At 47.1% G+C, this 16,381-nt stretch overlaps 1 protein-coding gene across 1 annotated transcript in view; it reads left to right on the top strand.

Annotated features, from left to right (window-relative positions):
• Nucleotides 1-331: 331 nt before the first annotated feature.
• The window catches only part of LOC138650845 (indolethylamine N-methyltransferase-like), a 63,064-nt gene continuing 47,014 nt past the window's right edge, over nucleotides 332-16,381 (top strand). The window contains exon 1 of the mRNA XM_069740689.1: nucleotides 332-503. Coding sequence (XP_069596790.1) covers nucleotides 353-503 — 151 coding nt within the window. The 5' untranslated portion in view covers nucleotides 332-352. The remainder of the gene's footprint in view (nucleotides 504-16,381) is intronic.

Consider the following 16,381-nt stretch of genomic DNA (forward strand, 5'->3'; position numbering starts at 1 on the left):
ATTCTCGGGCGAGTATCGATTAGTGACAAGCAGGTTCGCTCATCACTACTAGTTGTACTAATACTGTGCATATTTTATTCCGCAGGGCAGAGGCGAAGTCAGCGCCAGCTTAGAAAGAATACTTTATTTTCTGCTTCATTCCTGATTATATTATTTTATTGTGAAACCATTGCAGACTGAAAAAATGTCCGTGTTTTTTTTTTTTGTTATATGTCATCAGATCTAAATGTAATGGTGTGATCTTATGACTCCCTAATTAAAGGTAAGAACTCATGACTTGATAATTATTCTTACTTCTGAATATATAAAGACCTTGAGAACCAGTCACTTGGCTGTGATACAAGATTAGACAATGGATTCGGCCGCTTATAAGCTCTACCACATAGATGGCTTAGATTCCAGACAAAGTCTGGAGACCTACTTTTCAGATAAAGAAGACATGGTCTTTAAAGAGGACTCCATTATATTTCCCCTTGAAAATCTTACAAAAACTTTCACAGAGGGTATGTATCCTAGTCTTTCTATATTTCTATTGGTTACAATTTTAACTACATACAACTTGGACACATTTCTTTTTTGAGGGCTGAAGTGACACTGTTCTACTTATTTTCAAACGTTTTCAGGTTTAATTATGAAATGAGCCATTTCTTAATGATTTTGATTTCCTGAATTCAAATCTGACGATGAAAATGTTTAGTTTCTATGATATCAAAGAGTTTTCTTTTTATTGCTACATATGCATAAAAGTTGCAGTACTTTGAAATATTATTTTTCCAAATATAAACATGAACAATATTTTATGATGCCAATCTTCAGGTATTTATTTAGAGGAAACTTAACAACTATTCAAATAACTAAAACATGTCTAAACACTATTGCAAATTATAAACAGAAATTGCACTACAACATTTGCTCCTCATTCAGTGACAACTAGTGTTGACCTTCTGATATCGGGAAATATCTGATCGGATTGGATCGGACCGATACCCTAAAAATATCAGGTATCGCCGATTCCGATACCGGAAACCAAAGCAAGTCTATGGGACACAAATATCGGAATTAAAATAAAGCCTTTCTTTCCTTGTAGGTTAATTCTACATGAAGGAAAACAGCTAAGAATAATGTAGAATGTATTGGGGGAGGTGGAGGAGACATTAAAGGCATAGAGGTTTAGCCCAATCAAATGGAATAGCAGGAAATAATTTTTTTTTAAGACGTTCGGAGTTACAAAGATATTGACTATGTTAAGCTTTTTTATATTTTGTCAGATATTTATGTTTCATTACTTCCATGCTCTTCACCTTCTTTTTTAACTTCTCCCACACTTTCTCCTTCATCATCCTCAGCAGCAGCAGCATCTTTTTCATCAACCTCTTCTTCACCTTATTCATCTACTTCTTCTTCACCTTCTTCCTATTATTCTTTTTTTAATATTCTTCATATTCTTATTCAACTATTATTCTTCTTCATATTCTACTTCTTCATCTTCTTCATATTTTTCTTCTTCATCATATTCTTAGGCTAGGTTCACACTGCGTTGTGTGAACCCGTTTAACGGACTACATTACACCACGGCATAACGCCGTGTAACGTAGTCCGTTAACGCCACCATTGCTTGTAATGGCGAACGCATCGCTAGCGCACGCCCACATTGGGCGTGCGCTAGCGATGTGCCGTCATTTGAGTCACGGATCTCGAACGCTGCTTGCAGCGTTCGCGGTCTGTTCCTGGCTAGCGCAGATCGGGCATCTGCGCTAGCGGGATCGGCAAACGCGATCCCTTTTGGGACATTGCGTTAGCGCAGTCCGTAGCGCTATGCGCTAAACGGACTGCCCTAACGCAATGTGAACCTAGCCTTATTTGTGATAGGCATTCCTGTAGTTGTTATCTATAAAAGTTTGAAGATTACACCTTCCGTTCTGCCTGTCACAAAAGATTTACAACAGGATTTGTCCACTTTCAGTTTTGCCTGCAGCTTTTTCCAGGGGCACCACGAGGAGGAACAGACTCACCCTCATACACTGCTTAGTCTTCTTCTGCCTATAATTTAGATATCTTTTGCTCTGATTTTTAGTCTTATGCTTAATGCTCTTCTGTAGGCTTGAGCGAAACAGATCGTACAAATTCAAAAGTCGCCGACTTTTGGCAAAGTCGGGTTTCATGAAACCCAACCCGACCCGATCCTAGTGTGAGATCGGCCATGTGGTCGGCAATCTTCGCGCCAAAGTCGCGTTTCGTATGATGCATTTGGCGCCATTTTTTCAGCCAATGAAGGAGCGTGGGCAGAGTGATGACATACAGTAGGTCTTAGGGGCGTGGACGCCTATCGCCATCTTGTCGCTTGTGCGCTGTAGCGATTTGCAATGTGTAACACCAGCTTTTCTGTTCAGGGACGGAGGAGAGAGAGAGAGAGAGAGACACAGAGAGAGAGAAAAAAAAAAAAAAAGATTTCCCATTGACTTTGCATTGGGTTTCGTATTTCGGTCGATCCCCGACTTTCCGCCATAATCGGCCGATTTCACTCGACTCGACTTTTGAGATAGTCGGGTATCGCGAAACCCGACTCGACCATAAAAAAGTAAAAGTCGCTCAACCCTACTCTTCTGCTTTTTGTTCTGCAGCTTCTTGTTCTTCTGCTTCTTGGTCTTCTGTCTCTTGTTCTTCTGTATCTTGGTGGTTGTCTTCTTGTTCTTTGTCCTTTTGGTCATCTTCTTAAGGGTCATCTTCTTGGTCTTCTTCGGGGTGGTCTTCAGGGTCGTCATCTCCAGGGTCGTTGTCTCCGGGGTCGTCGTCTCCGGGGTCGTCGTCTTCAGGGTGGTCTTTAGGGTCTAGCACTACCAAGGACCACTAGACGTTGGTGGAACTCGGATACCGAGAAGGAGGCACCTAAGCCAAAGGCTCTGCCTGTAAACAGTTGACGGTACTGGAACCCAGGGGGACCTATTCAAAATTGACTTCCAAAAAATCAGCTAATGGTGCTGGAACTCAGATAGGCAGCAGACGGTCCAAATGACAAAAAATGTGCAAGGCTGCGAGCCGGCCAGAGTTACCGAAAACCCACAGTCCTACAGGGGGAGCTTGTCCTATTGGCAATACAGAACCAGCCTTGATTGCCAGATCCCGCAACCCACATAGGAAGCACCTAAACTGCAGGCACCATAGAGTCGGCTAACCCAACCGCAACCCGACAGGACAACGTATTGGAGGCAAAGTGACCTTGACACCACACGGAAACAGCTGACGTGCTGTAACCAGGCTGGGCAGGAGGGAGTAACCGTGCCAAAGACACTTCTGCACAGCAACTGGCGATGTTGGAGCCCAGGGTCAATGCTAGAAACAGAGTGGAGGCAGAAGCGTAATTGGAGCAAGTTTAAAATCTGTAGTAGTGTGAATGTGGAGGGAGCAGGAGAAATTGTCGCACACACAGCAGGGGATCAGCTGACGTTACTGAACCCCAATATCACGGCAGCATGTGTTGACTGTGCAGACGGCACTTCTGAGCAGTAACTGGCGGTGTTGAAGCCAGGGATTACAGGAGAAACAGAGTGTAGGCAGAGGCCTAATTAGAGCAAGTTTAATATCTGTAGTAGTGTGAATGTGAAGGGAGCAGGAGAAATTGCCGCACACACAGCAGGGGATCAGCTAACGTTACTAAACCCCAATAACACGGCAGCAAATGTTGACTGTGCAGACGGCACTTCTGAGCAGCAACTGGCAGTGTTGGAGCCCAGGGATTACAGGAGAAACAGAGTGTAGGCAGAGGCCTAATTAAAGCAAGTTTAATATCTGTAGTAGAGTGAATGTGGAAGGAGCAGGGGAAATTGCCGCACACACAGCAGGGGATCAGCTAACGTTACTGAACCCCAATAACAGAGGAGCAAGTGTTGACTGTGCAGATGTCACTTCTAAGCAGCAACTGGTGGTGTTGGAGCCCAGGCTCAATACTAGAAACAGAGTGTAGCCAGAGGCCCAATTGGAGCAAGTTTAATATCTGTTGTACTGTTGTAGTGTGAGTGTGGACGGAGCAGGAGAAATTGCCGGATACACAGCAGGGGATCAGCTGACGTTACTGAACCCCAATAACACGGCAGCAAGTGTTGACTGTGCAGTCCATACTTCTGAGCAGCAACTGGCGGTGTTGGAGCCCAGGGTCAATGCTAGAAACAGAGTGTAGCCAGAGGCTTATTTGGAGTGAGTTTAATATCTGTTGTAGTGTGAGTGTGTACGGAGCAGGAGAAATTTCCGGATACACAGCAGGAGATCAGCTGACATTACTGAACCCCAATAACAGAGGAGCAAATGTTGACTGTGCAGATGGCACTTCTGAGCAACTTGCGGTGTTGGAGCCCAGGGTCAATGTGAGAAACAGAGTGTAGCCAGAGGCCTAATTGGAGCAAGATTAATACCTGTTGTAGTGTGAGTGTGGACGGAGAATGAGAAATTTCCGGATACACAGCAGGGCATCAGCTGACATTACTGAACCCCAATAACAGAGGAGCAAGGGTTGACTGTGCAAATGGCACTTCTGAGCAGCAACTGGCGGTGTTGGAGCCCAGGGTCAATGCGAGAAACAGAATGTAGCCAGAGGCCTAATTGGAGCAAGTTTAATATCTGTAGCAGTGTGAATGTGGACGGAGCAGGAGAAATTCCCGGACACACAGCAGGGGATCAGCTGACATTACTGAACCCCAATAACACTGGAGCATGTGTTGACTGTGCAGATGGCACTCCTGAGCAGCAACTGGCGGTGTTGGAGCCCAGGGACTAAAGTTCAGGTGGTAGAAACGTGAACACAGCAGGAGACCTGGATACTGTTGGCAACCAATTATTTAATCTGGAAGAGGACTGGCAAATTCCTGCGAGATAAGATAGGGCTTTGTTCATTTTCAGAAAATTAAGCCGGTCAATGTTATCGGAGGATAGTCGCATGCGACGGTCTGTAAGTACACCACCTGCGGCTCTAAAGACGCATTCCGATAATACAATAGCAGCAGGGCAAGCCAGCACCTCCAATGCATACTGGCTAAGCTCTGGCCATGTATCCAGCTTAGAGACCCAAAACTTGAAGGGGGAAGAGCCGTGTGGGAGAACACTGAGAGGGCAAGACATGTAGTCTGTCACCATCTGATGGAAACGTTGCCTCCTGCTGACTGGAGCCATCTATGAAGGTGTAGACATTTGTGGCGGGGACACAAAACTTTGACACATTTGGGCCATACTGGTCTTGCCTTGTGCTGAGGCGCTGCTTCTGCTCCCTCTTTGTGCAGAGCTTCCTCCAATGCCTCGACGCACTGAGCTGCTTTGTAAAGCAGTAGCAGCAAGTACTGCTCTCGGCTGGAATGGAGAACATGATGGAATGCACCAGTATGTCTTGGTACTCCCGCATTTTACGCTCCTGGTTCAATGTTGTTATGAGGCTTTGTAAGTTGTCCCGATAGCGAGGATCTGGGAGGGTGTATACCCAATAATCAGCCATGTTGAGAATGTGGGCGATGTGGCGGTCATTTCTTAGGCACTGCAGCATGAAATCAACCATGTGCTGCAGACTGCCAACTGGCCAAGAAACGCTGCCCCCTGCTTGAGGCGTCATCTCTGCCTGCTCTGCATCACCCCACCCTCGCTCTACATATTGACTACTAGGGTTGAGCGAAACGGGTCGTTCATTTTCAAAAGTCGCCGACTTTTGGCAAAGTCGGGTTTCATGAAACCCGATCCGACCCATGTGCGGGGTCGGCCATGCGGTACGCGACTTTCGCGCCAAAGTCGCGTTTCAATGACGCGAAAAGCGCCATTTCTCAGCCAATGAAGGTAAACGCAGAGTGTGGGCAGCGTGATGACATAGGTCCTGGTCCCCACCATCTTAGAGAAGGGCATTGCAGTGATTGGCTTGCTGTCTGCGGCGTCACAGGGGCTATAAAGGGGCGTTCCCGCCAACCGCCATGTTACTGCTGCTGATCTGAGCTTAGGGAGAGGTTGCTGCCGCTTCGTCAGAAGCAGGGATAGCGTTAGGCAGGGTCCATTAACCACCAAACCGCTTGTGCTGTAGCGATTTCCACTGCCCAACACCACCTTCGGTGTGCAGGGACAGTGGAAGCTACATTTTTTTTTTTTCCCCTCAGCGCTGTAGCTCATTGGGCTGCCCTAGAAGGCTCCCTGATAGCTGCATTGCTGTGTGTACGCCGCTGTGCAAACCAACTGCTTTTTTCAAAGCACAAATCCTCTTGTTCCTTCCTTTCTGCACAGCTATCTTTTTTGTTTGTCCACACTTTTTATTTAATTTGTGCATCAGTCCACTCCTTATTGCTGCCTGCCATACCTGGCTGAGATTACTGCAGGGAGATAGTAATTGTTGGACACTCCCTGTTTTTTTTTTTTTTTTTTGTGGGAGATTAAGATTGACATTTCTGCTAGAGTGCCATCCCTGTGTGTGCCATCTCTCACTCAGTGGGCCATAGAAAGCCTATTTATTTTTTTGCTTGATTTAGGTTATAAAATTTACCTGAAAAAATCACTACATCAATCAGTGGGAGAAAAATATTGGCCTCAGGGCTTGTGTGCCACTCTTGACTCCTGTGTGTGCCATCTCTCAGTCAGTGGGCCATAGAAAGCCTATTTATTTTTTTGCTTGATTTGGGTTCTAAAATCTACCTGAAAAAATCACTACATCAATCAGTGGGAGAAAAATATTGGCCTCAGGGCTTGTGTGCCACTCCTGACTCCTGTGTGCATCATCACTCACTCAGTGGGCCATAGAAAGCCCATTTTTTTTTTTTTTGCTTTATTTGGGTTCTAAATTCAACCTGAAAAAATCAATAAATCAATCAGTGGGAGATTAATATTGGCCTTTGGGCTTGTGTGCCAGTCCTAAGCGTGCCATCTCTCTCTCTCAGATAGTGGGCCATAGAAAGCCTATTTATTATTTTTTTTATTGGGATTATAAATTTTCCCTGAAAAAAAATAAAAAGTGGGAGATTAATATTGGCCTCTGGGCTTGTGTGCCAGTCCTGAGCGTGCCATCTCTCTCACAAATAGTGGGCCATAGAAAGCCTATTTATGTTTTTGGTTGATTTGGGTTCTAAATTCTACCTGAAAAAATCAATAAATCAATCAGTGGGAGATAAATATTGGCCTCTGGGCTTGTGTGCCACTCCTGACTCCTGTGTGCGTCATCTCTCACTCAGTGGGCCATAGAAAGCCTTTTTTTGTTTTATTTGTTTTCTAAATTCTCCCTGAAAAAATCATTTTATTTTATTTGGTTTCTAAATTCTTCCTGAAAAAATCATTTTATTCTATTATTTTTTTTCCTAAAGTCTCCCTGAAAAAAAAAAAAAAACAAATCAGTGGGAGATTAATATTGCCCTTTCTGCTTGTATGCCAGTCTTGACTCCTGGGTGTGCCATCTCTCTCTCTCTCTCCAATTGTGGGCCATAGAAAGCCTATTATTTTTTTAGCTTGATTTGGGTTCCAAAATCTACCTGAAAAAATCACTACATCAATCAGTGGGAGATAAATATTGGCCTCTGGGCTTGTGTGCCACTCCTGACTCCTGTGTGCGTCATCTCTCACTCAGTGGGCCATAGAAAGCCTTTTTTTGTTTTATTTGTTTTCTAAATTCTCCCTGAAAAAATCATTTTATTTTATTTGGTTTCTAAATTCTTCCTGAAAAAATCATTTTATTCTATTATTTTTTTTTCCTAAAGTCTCCCTGAAAAAAAAAAAAAAAATCAAATCAGTGGGAGATTAATATTTACATTTGTGCTTCAGTGACAGTCCTGCATGTGTGGCATCTCTCTCATTTGTTGCCACCAACAACAGAGTGTGTAACATTGTGCCTGATTTTCGTTGTGGTCTCACTCACCTGTAAAGGGGTAGCTAAATCATACTGAAGTTATAGCTCACCGTGTAAGTTGTGTGACAGCAACAAATACCGTTAGTTTGTTTACGTTTTTAAAACAATGAGGAAGTCTGGTGGAAGAGGTCGTGGCCGGGGGCGTTCATTGTCAGCTGGTAATGAGGGTAGTGGTAGTGGCGGAGCATCAGCTGGTCGTGGGAAAAAAAATATTGCACCTAAGTCTGGAGCTGTGGAGCCAGGTTCGTCGTCTGGCTACACAAGGCCTCGAACGCTCCCTTTTCTGGGAGTAGGAAAACCGCTTTTAAAGCCGGAGCAGCAAGAGCAAGTTTTGGCTTATCTTGCTGACTCAGCCTCTAGCTCTTTTGCCTCCTCTCGTGAAACTGGTAAATGTAAAAGCAGCGCGTCGTTAGTGGATGTTCACGGTCAGGGACAAGTCGCTTCCTTGTCCTCTTCAGCAAAAACAACAACAGAGAAGAATGCAGCAGGCGACACAACGGGTTACTCCATGGAGCTCTTTACACATACCGTCCCTGGCTTAGAAAGTGAAGCAGTTAACAGTCCATGCCCATTACAAGTTGAATCTGACATGGAGTGCACTGATGCACAGCCACAGCCAGACTACTATGCTGGTCCTTTGACTCAGACCACAACATTGCCCTCGCAGGGTGCTGATCAAGAATCAGACCCTGATGAGACTATGTTGCCCCATCACGAACGCTATACCACCGACCGACACGGTGACACAGACGAAGTTGCACACGAGCTACAAGAAGAAGTAATAGATGACCCAGTTCTTGACCCCGATTGGCAGCCATTGGGGGAACAGGGTGCAGGCGGCAGCAGTTCTGAAGCGGAGGAGGAGGGGCCGCAGCAGGCATCAACATCGCAACAGGTTCCATCTGCCGGGCCCGTATCTTGCCCAAACGCGTGGCAAAGCCAAAACCTGTTGGAGGACAGCGTGGCCATCCGGTTAAAGCTCAGTCTGCAATGCCTGAAAAGGTATCCGATGCTAGAAAGAGTGCAGTCTGGCATTTTTTTAAACAACATCCAATTGATCAGCGCAAAGTCATCTGTCAAAAATGTTCAACTACCTTAAGCAGAGGACAGAATCTGAAAAGTGTCAATACAAGTTGCATGCATAGACATTTAACCACCATGCATTTGCAAGCCTGGACTAACTACCAAACGTCCCTTAAGGTTGTAGCACCCTCGGCCAATGAAGCTAGTCAGCAACGCAACATCCCTTCCGGCAGTGTAGGGCCACCATTTTCCGCACCACCTGCAGTATCTGTGCAGGTTTCTTTGCCAGGCCAAAGCAGTCAGGGTCAGGGAATCACCAGTTTCGTAGTAGGAAACACTGCATCTAGGGCACCGGCGGCAACAATACCATCTCCCACCATCTCTCAGTCTGCCATGTCCACCGGCACCCCCGCTAGTTCCACGATCTCCAGCTCTCCAGTCCAGCTCACCCTACATGAGACTATGGTTAGAAAAAGGAAGTACTTAGCCTCGCATCCGCGTACACAGGGTTTGAACGCCCACATAGCTAGACTAATCTCGTTAGAGATGATACCCTACCGGTTAGTTGAAAGCGAAGCTTTCAAAGCCCTGATGGACTATGCTGTACCACGCTACGAGCTACCCAGTCGACACTTTTTTTCCAGAAAAGCCATCCCAGCCCTCCACCAGCATGTTAAAGAGCGCATCGTCCATGCACTCAGGCAATCTGTGAGCACAAAGGTGCACCTGACAACAGATGCATGGACCAGTAGGCATGGCCAGGGACGTTACGTGTCCATCACGGCACACTGGGTGAATGTTGTGGATGCAGGGTCCACAGGGGACAGCAAGTTTGGGACAGTTCTGCCTAGCCCACGGTCTAGGAAACAGTTGGCTGTAGCCATTCGCACCCCCTCCTCCTCCTCTTCGTCCTCCTGCAGAAGCGAGAGCTCGTGCACAGACCGCAGTCGCACAACCACTCCATCCGCAGCTGCCACTGTTGCACACCAGGTCTCCCATTATGGGGCAGCTACTGGCAAACATCAGCAGGCTGTATTGGCTATGAAGTGTTTGGGCGACAACAGACACACCGCGGAAGTTCTGTCCGAGTTCTTGCAGAAAGAAACGCAGTCGTGGCTGGGCACTGTAGATCTTGAGGCAGGCAAGGTAGTGAGTGATAACGGAAGGAATTTCATGGCTGCCATCTCCCTTTCCCAACTGAAACACATTCCTTGCCTGGCTCACACCTTAAACCTGGTGGTGCAGTGCTTCCTGAAAAGTTATCCGGGGTTATCCGACCTGCTCCTCAAAGTGCGTGGACTTTGCTCACATATCCACCGTTCGCCCGTACACTCCAGCCGTATGCAGACCTATCAGCGTTCTTTGAACCTTCCCCAGCATCGCCTAATCATAGACGTTGCAACAAGGTGGAACTCAACACTGCACATGCTTCAGAGACTGTGCGAACAGAGGCGGGCTGTTATGTTTTTGTGGGAGGATACACATACACGGGCAGGCAGTAGGATGGCAGACATGGAGTTGTCAGGTGTGCAGTGGTCGAAGATTCAAGACATGTGTCAAGTCCTTCAGTGTTTTGAGGAATGCACACGGCTGGTTAGTGCAGACAACGCCATAATAAGCATGAGCATCCCCCTAAAGCGTCTGCTGATGCAAAGTTTGACGCACATAAAGGATCAGGCGTCTGCAGCTGAGGAAGAGGAAAGCCTTGATGACAGTCAGCCATTGTCTGGCCAGGGCAGTGTACAGGACGAGTTAGCGGGCGAAGAGGAGGAGGAGGATGAGGAGGATGATGGGGATGATTATATTTTTAATGAGGAAGCTTTTCCGGGGCCACTGGAAATTGGTGGCGCGGCAAGGCCGGGTTCTGGTTTTTGGAGGGACACAAGTGACATGGATTTGCCTGAAACTGCCCCTCAACCAAGCACAACCGCAGATTTGAGAACTGGAACTTTGGCCCACATGGCGGATTATGCCTTACGTATCCTCAAAAGGGACACACGCATAACTAAAATGATGAACGATGACGATTACTGGTTGGCCTGCCTCCTTGATCCTCGCTATAAAGGCAAATTGCAAAATATAATGCCACATGAGAACTTGGAACTAATATTAGCAACCAAACAATCAACTCTTGTTGACCGTTTGCTTCTGGCATTCCCTGCACACAGCGCCCGTGATCGTTCTCACACGAGCTGCAGGGGCCAGCAGACCAGAGGAGTTAGAGGGGCAGAAATCAGAAGTGGCGTTGGCCAGAGGGGTTTTCTGACCAGGTTGTGAAGTGATTTTGCTATGACCGCAGACAGGACAGGTACTGCAGCATCAATTCAAAGTGACAGGAGACAACATTTGTCCAGTATGGTTACAAACTATTTTTCATCCCTTATCGATGTTCTCCCTCAACCGTCATTCCCATTTGATTACTGGGCATCAAAATTAGACACCTGGCCAGAATTGGCAGAATATGCATTGCAGGAGCTTGCTTGCCCGGCAGCTAGTGTCCTATCAGAAAGAGTATTCAGTGCTGCAGGTTCAATACTAACAGAAAAAAGGACTCGTCTAGCTACCCAAAATGTAGATGATCTAACCTTCATTAAAATGAACCACAACTGGATTTCGAAATCTTTTGCCCACCTTGCCCGGCTGACACCTAGCTTTCCTATGAAAAGGTCTTGCCTGTGGACTATTCTGAATGCCTTTTCCAATCTCGTAATTTTCTGCACCTGATTGTCCAGCATACGACATGTTTACACCTCACTAAATGGCCAAACTCCCCACACGGGGCCGTGGTATCGACACTTGGCGACAGCACCCGTGAGAGTGCTGTTTGTCTGAAGAGGTGGGTGTGCCCGCTTTTGGTCGACGGCACTGCCACTGGGTCCCTCCTAGTACAATAAAGTGTCTCTGGCGGTGGTGGTGCGCACTCAACGTCAGACACACCGTTGTAATATGAGGGGCCCTGGGCCTGTACCGCCGGCCACAAGACAGTTCCCCCCCCCCCCAGCTCAAACAGTGCTCTACCACTTGCAAAATTATCTCACAGCTCCACCAATGTTTAGTCTATACGCTGACATCCTTCAATGCCTGCCACTGACAATACCATTGTATTGACATTTTTGTTATGTTAGGCCTTCGAAGCCTGTCTGCGGTCACTCCTTCCACTATGCCTCCACTGACCACACCACTGCTGCCCGTGTACCCCTGGAACCAATTTAAAATTGCCTACAGCCAGCCCAATTTTTTTATTTTAGGCCTTCAATGCCTGTCTGCGGTCCATTCTTTCTACTACTACTACACTGACCAGGCCACTGCTGCCCGTGTACCCCTGGAACCAATTTAAAATTGCCTACAGCCATGTGTTATTATTTTAGGCCTTCGATGCCTGTCTGCGGTCACTCCTTCCACTAGGCCTCCACTGACCACACCACTGCTGCCCGTGTACCCCTGGAACCAATTTAAAATTGCCTACAGCCATGTGTTATTATTTTAGGCCTTCGATGCCTGTCTGCGGTCACTCCTTCCACTAGGCCTCCACTGACCACACCACTGCTGCCCGTGTTCCCCTGGAACCAATTTAAAATTGCCAACAGCAATGTGTTATTATTGTTAGGCCTTCGATGCCTGTCTGCGGTCACTCCTTCCACTAGGCCTCCACTGACCACACCACTGCTGCCCGTATACCCCTGGAACCAATTTAAAATTGCCTACAGCCAGGCCAATTTTTTTATTTTAGGCCTTCGATGCCTGTCTGCGGTCCGTTCTTTCTACTACTACTACACTGACCAGGCCACTGCTGCCCGTGTTCCCCTGGAACCAATTAAAAATTGCCAACAGCAATGTGTTATTATGTTAGGCCTTCGATGCCTGTTTGCGGTCACTCCTTCCAATAGTTCTCCACTGACCAGACCAATGCTGGCCGTGTACCCCTGGAACCCAGCTGAAAGTGCATGTAGCCTCCTTTTTTTCTTTGTTTTATATTTAGAAAGCCCAGATGAACTACGCTGTGCAACGGTTCAAGCTACCCAGTCGACATTTCTTTTGCGAGAAAAGCCATCCCAGCCCTCCACCGGCATGAAAAAGTCTGCATTGTCATAGCACTCAGGCAATCAAACAGTAGAAAGATGCACCTGACAAGAGACGCATGGACCAGTAGGCATGTCCACAAAAAGTTACGTGTCCATTACGGCGCACTGGGTTAATGTGTTGGATGCATGGTCCACAGGGGACAGCCTACAAAGTCTGTCTGCAGTCCCTAATTCCAATTTTCCTCCGCTGACCACACCACTGCTGCCCGCGTACCCCTGGAACCAATTTTACAGTGTCTACAGCCTAATTTTGTTATGTTAGGCCTACTACGCCTGTCTGCGGTCCCTCCTTCCAATACTCGTCCACTGACCACATCACTGCTGCCCGTGGACCCCTGGAACCTATTTTTAATTGCATAGAGCATCCTTTTTTTAATAGTAGGCGTACAAAGTCTGTCTGCGGTCCACTATTGAAATTGTCCTCCACTGCCCAGAGCACTGCTGCTTGTGTACCCCTGTAACTTTATTATGCTGCAGTGAGCCACATTTTTGGGTTAAGTCCTACTACCTGTGTCTGTCTGCGCCACTCAATTCAGCTGTGTTCCTTTGAAAAAAGCTGAGCGTCAATAGTCTTGTTTTCAGCCTCTAGGAATTTTAAAACTGCATTGGGGGTACAACTTTGGTAGGGCCTACTAACGGTGTCTGCCTCCCCAAGGTGTGCCCCAGGTTTCCTCGCCATTGCTTTGATCTTAATGCTCTCGTTTAGTAGTTGTTGGAAACTACACTGCATTAGGCCTACAAATTGGGTATGGGGTGTAGAGAGATGGTGTGTTCCACTCCAAGGTGTTCTCCAGGTTGCCTTTCCTGAGCTTCGATCTTCCGGCTCTCGTTTAGTAGTTCTTGGAAACTACACTGCATTAGGCCTACAAATTGGGTATGGGGTGTAGAGAGATGGTGTGTTCCACTCCAAGGTGTTCTCCAGGTTACCTTTCCTGAGCTCCGATCTTCCGGCTCTCGTTTAGTAGTTCTTGGAAACTACACTGCATTAGGCCTACAAATTGGGTATGGGGTGTAGAGAGATGGTGTGTTCCACTCCAAGGTGTTCTCCAGGTTGCCTTTCCTGAGCTTCGATCTTCCGGCTCTCGTTTAGTAGTTCTTGGAAACTACACTGCATTAGGCCTACAAATTGGGTATGGGGTGTAGAGAGATGGTGTGTTCCACTGCAAGGTGTTCTCCAGGTTGCCTTTCCTGAGCTTCGATCTTCCGGCTCTCGTTTAGTAGTTGTTGGAAACTACGCTGCATTAGGCCTACAAATTGGGTATGGGGTGTAGAGAGATGGTGTGTTCCACTCCAAGGTGTTCTCCAGGTTACCTTTCCTGAGCTCCGATCTTCCGGCTCTCGTTTAGTAGTTCTTGGAAACTACACTGCATTAGGCCTACAAATTGGGTATGGGGTGTAGAGAGATGGTGTGTTCCACTCCAAGGTGTTCTCCAGGTTGCCTTTCCTGAGCTTTGATCTTCCGGCTCTCGTTTAGTAGTTCCTGGAAACTACACTGCATTAGGCCTACAAATTGGGTATGGGGTGTAGAGAGATGGTGTGTTCCACTCCAAGGTGTTCTCCAGGTTGCCTTTCCTGAGCTTCGATCTTCCGGCTCTCGTTTAGTAGTTGTTGGAAACTACGCTGCATTAGGCCTACAAATTGGGTATGGGGTGTAGAGAGATGGTGTGTTCCACTCCAAGGTGTTCCCCAGGTTTCCTCGCCAATGCTTCGATCTTCATGCTCTCGTTTAGTAGTTGTTGAAAACTACACTGCATTAGGCCTACAAATTGGGTATGGGGTGTAGAGAGATGGTGTGTTCCACTCCAAGGTGTTCTCCAGGTTACCTTTCCTGAGCTTCGATCTTCCGGCTCTCGTTTAGTAGTTCTTGGAAACTACACTGCATTAGGCCTACAAATTGGGTATGGGGTGTAGAGAGATGGTGTGTTCCACTCCAAGGTGTTCTCCAGGTTGCCTTTCCTGAGCTTCGATCTTCCGGCTCTCGTTTAGTAGTTGTTGGAAACTACGCTGCATTAGGCCTACAAATTGGGTATGGGGTGTAGAGAGATGGTGTGTTCCACTCCAAGGTGTTCTCCAGGTTACCTTTACTGAGCTCCGATCTTCCGGCTCTCGTTTAGTAGTTCTTGGAAACTACACTGCATTAGGCCTACAAATTGGGTATGGGGTGTAGAGAGATGGTGTGTTCCACTCCAAGGTGTTCTCCAGGTTGCCTTTCCTGAGCTTCGATCTTCCGGCTCTCGTTTAGTAGTTCTTGGAAACTACACTGCATTAGGCCTACAAATTGGGTATGGGGTGTAGAGAGATGGTGTGTTCCACTGCAAGGTGTTCTCCAGGTTGCCTTTCCTGAGCTTCGATCTTCCGGCTCTCGTTTAGTAGTTGTTGGAAACTTCGCTGCATTAGGCCTACAAATTGGGTATGGGGTGTAGAGAGATGGTGTGTTCCACTCCAAGGTGTTCTCCAGGTTACCTTTCCTGAGCTCCGATCTTCCGGCTCTCGTTTAGTAGTTCTTGGAAACTACACTGCATTAGGCCTACAAATTGGGTATGGGGTGTAGAGAGATGGTGTGTTCCACTCCAAGGTGTTCTCCAGATTGCCTTTCCTGAGCTTTGATCTTCCGGCTCTCGTTTAGTAGTTCCTGGAAACTACACTGCATTAGGCCTACAAATTGGGTATGGGGTGTAGAGAGATGGTGTGTTCCACTCCAAGGTGTTCTCCAGGTTGCCTTTCCTGAGCTTCGATCTTCCGGCTCTCGTTTAGTAGTTGTTGGAAACTACGCTGCATTAGGCCTACAAATTGGGTATGGGGTGTAGAGAGATGGTGTGTTCCACTCCAAGGTGTTCTCCAGGTTACCTTTCCTGAGCTCCGATCTTCCGGCTCTCGTTTAGTAGTTCTTGGAAACTACACTGCATTAGGCCTACAAATTGGGTATGGGGTGTAGAGAGATGGTGTGTTCCACTCCAAGGTGTTCTCCAGGTTGCCTTTCCTGAGCTCCGATCTTCCGGCTCTCGTTTAGTAGTTCTTGGAAACTACACTGTATTAGGCCTACAAATTGGGTATGGGGTGTAGAGAGATGGTGTGTTCCACTCCAAGGTGTTCTCCAGGTTGCCTTTCCTGAGCTTCGATCTTCCGGCTCTCGTTTAGTAGTTCTTGGAAACTACTCTGCATTAGGCCTACAAATTGGGTATGGGGTGTAGAGAGATGGTGTGTTCCACTCCAAGGTGTTCTCCAGGTTACCTTTCCTGAGCTCCGATCTTCCGGCTCTCGTTTAGTAGTTCTTGGAAACTACACTGCATTAGGCCTACAAATTGGGTATGGGGTGTAGAGAGATGGTGTGTTCCACTCCAAGGTGTTCTCCAGGTTGCCTTTCCTGAGCTTCGATCTTCCGGCTCTCGTTTAGTAGTTCTTGGAAACTACACTGCATTAGGCCTAC

The sequence above is a fragment of the Ranitomeya imitator genome, chromosome 10 (assembly GCF_032444005.1).
Source record: "Ranitomeya imitator isolate aRanImi1 chromosome 10, aRanImi1.pri, whole genome shotgun sequence".
NCBI lineage: Eukaryota > Metazoa > Chordata > Amphibia > Anura > Dendrobatidae > Ranitomeya > Ranitomeya imitator.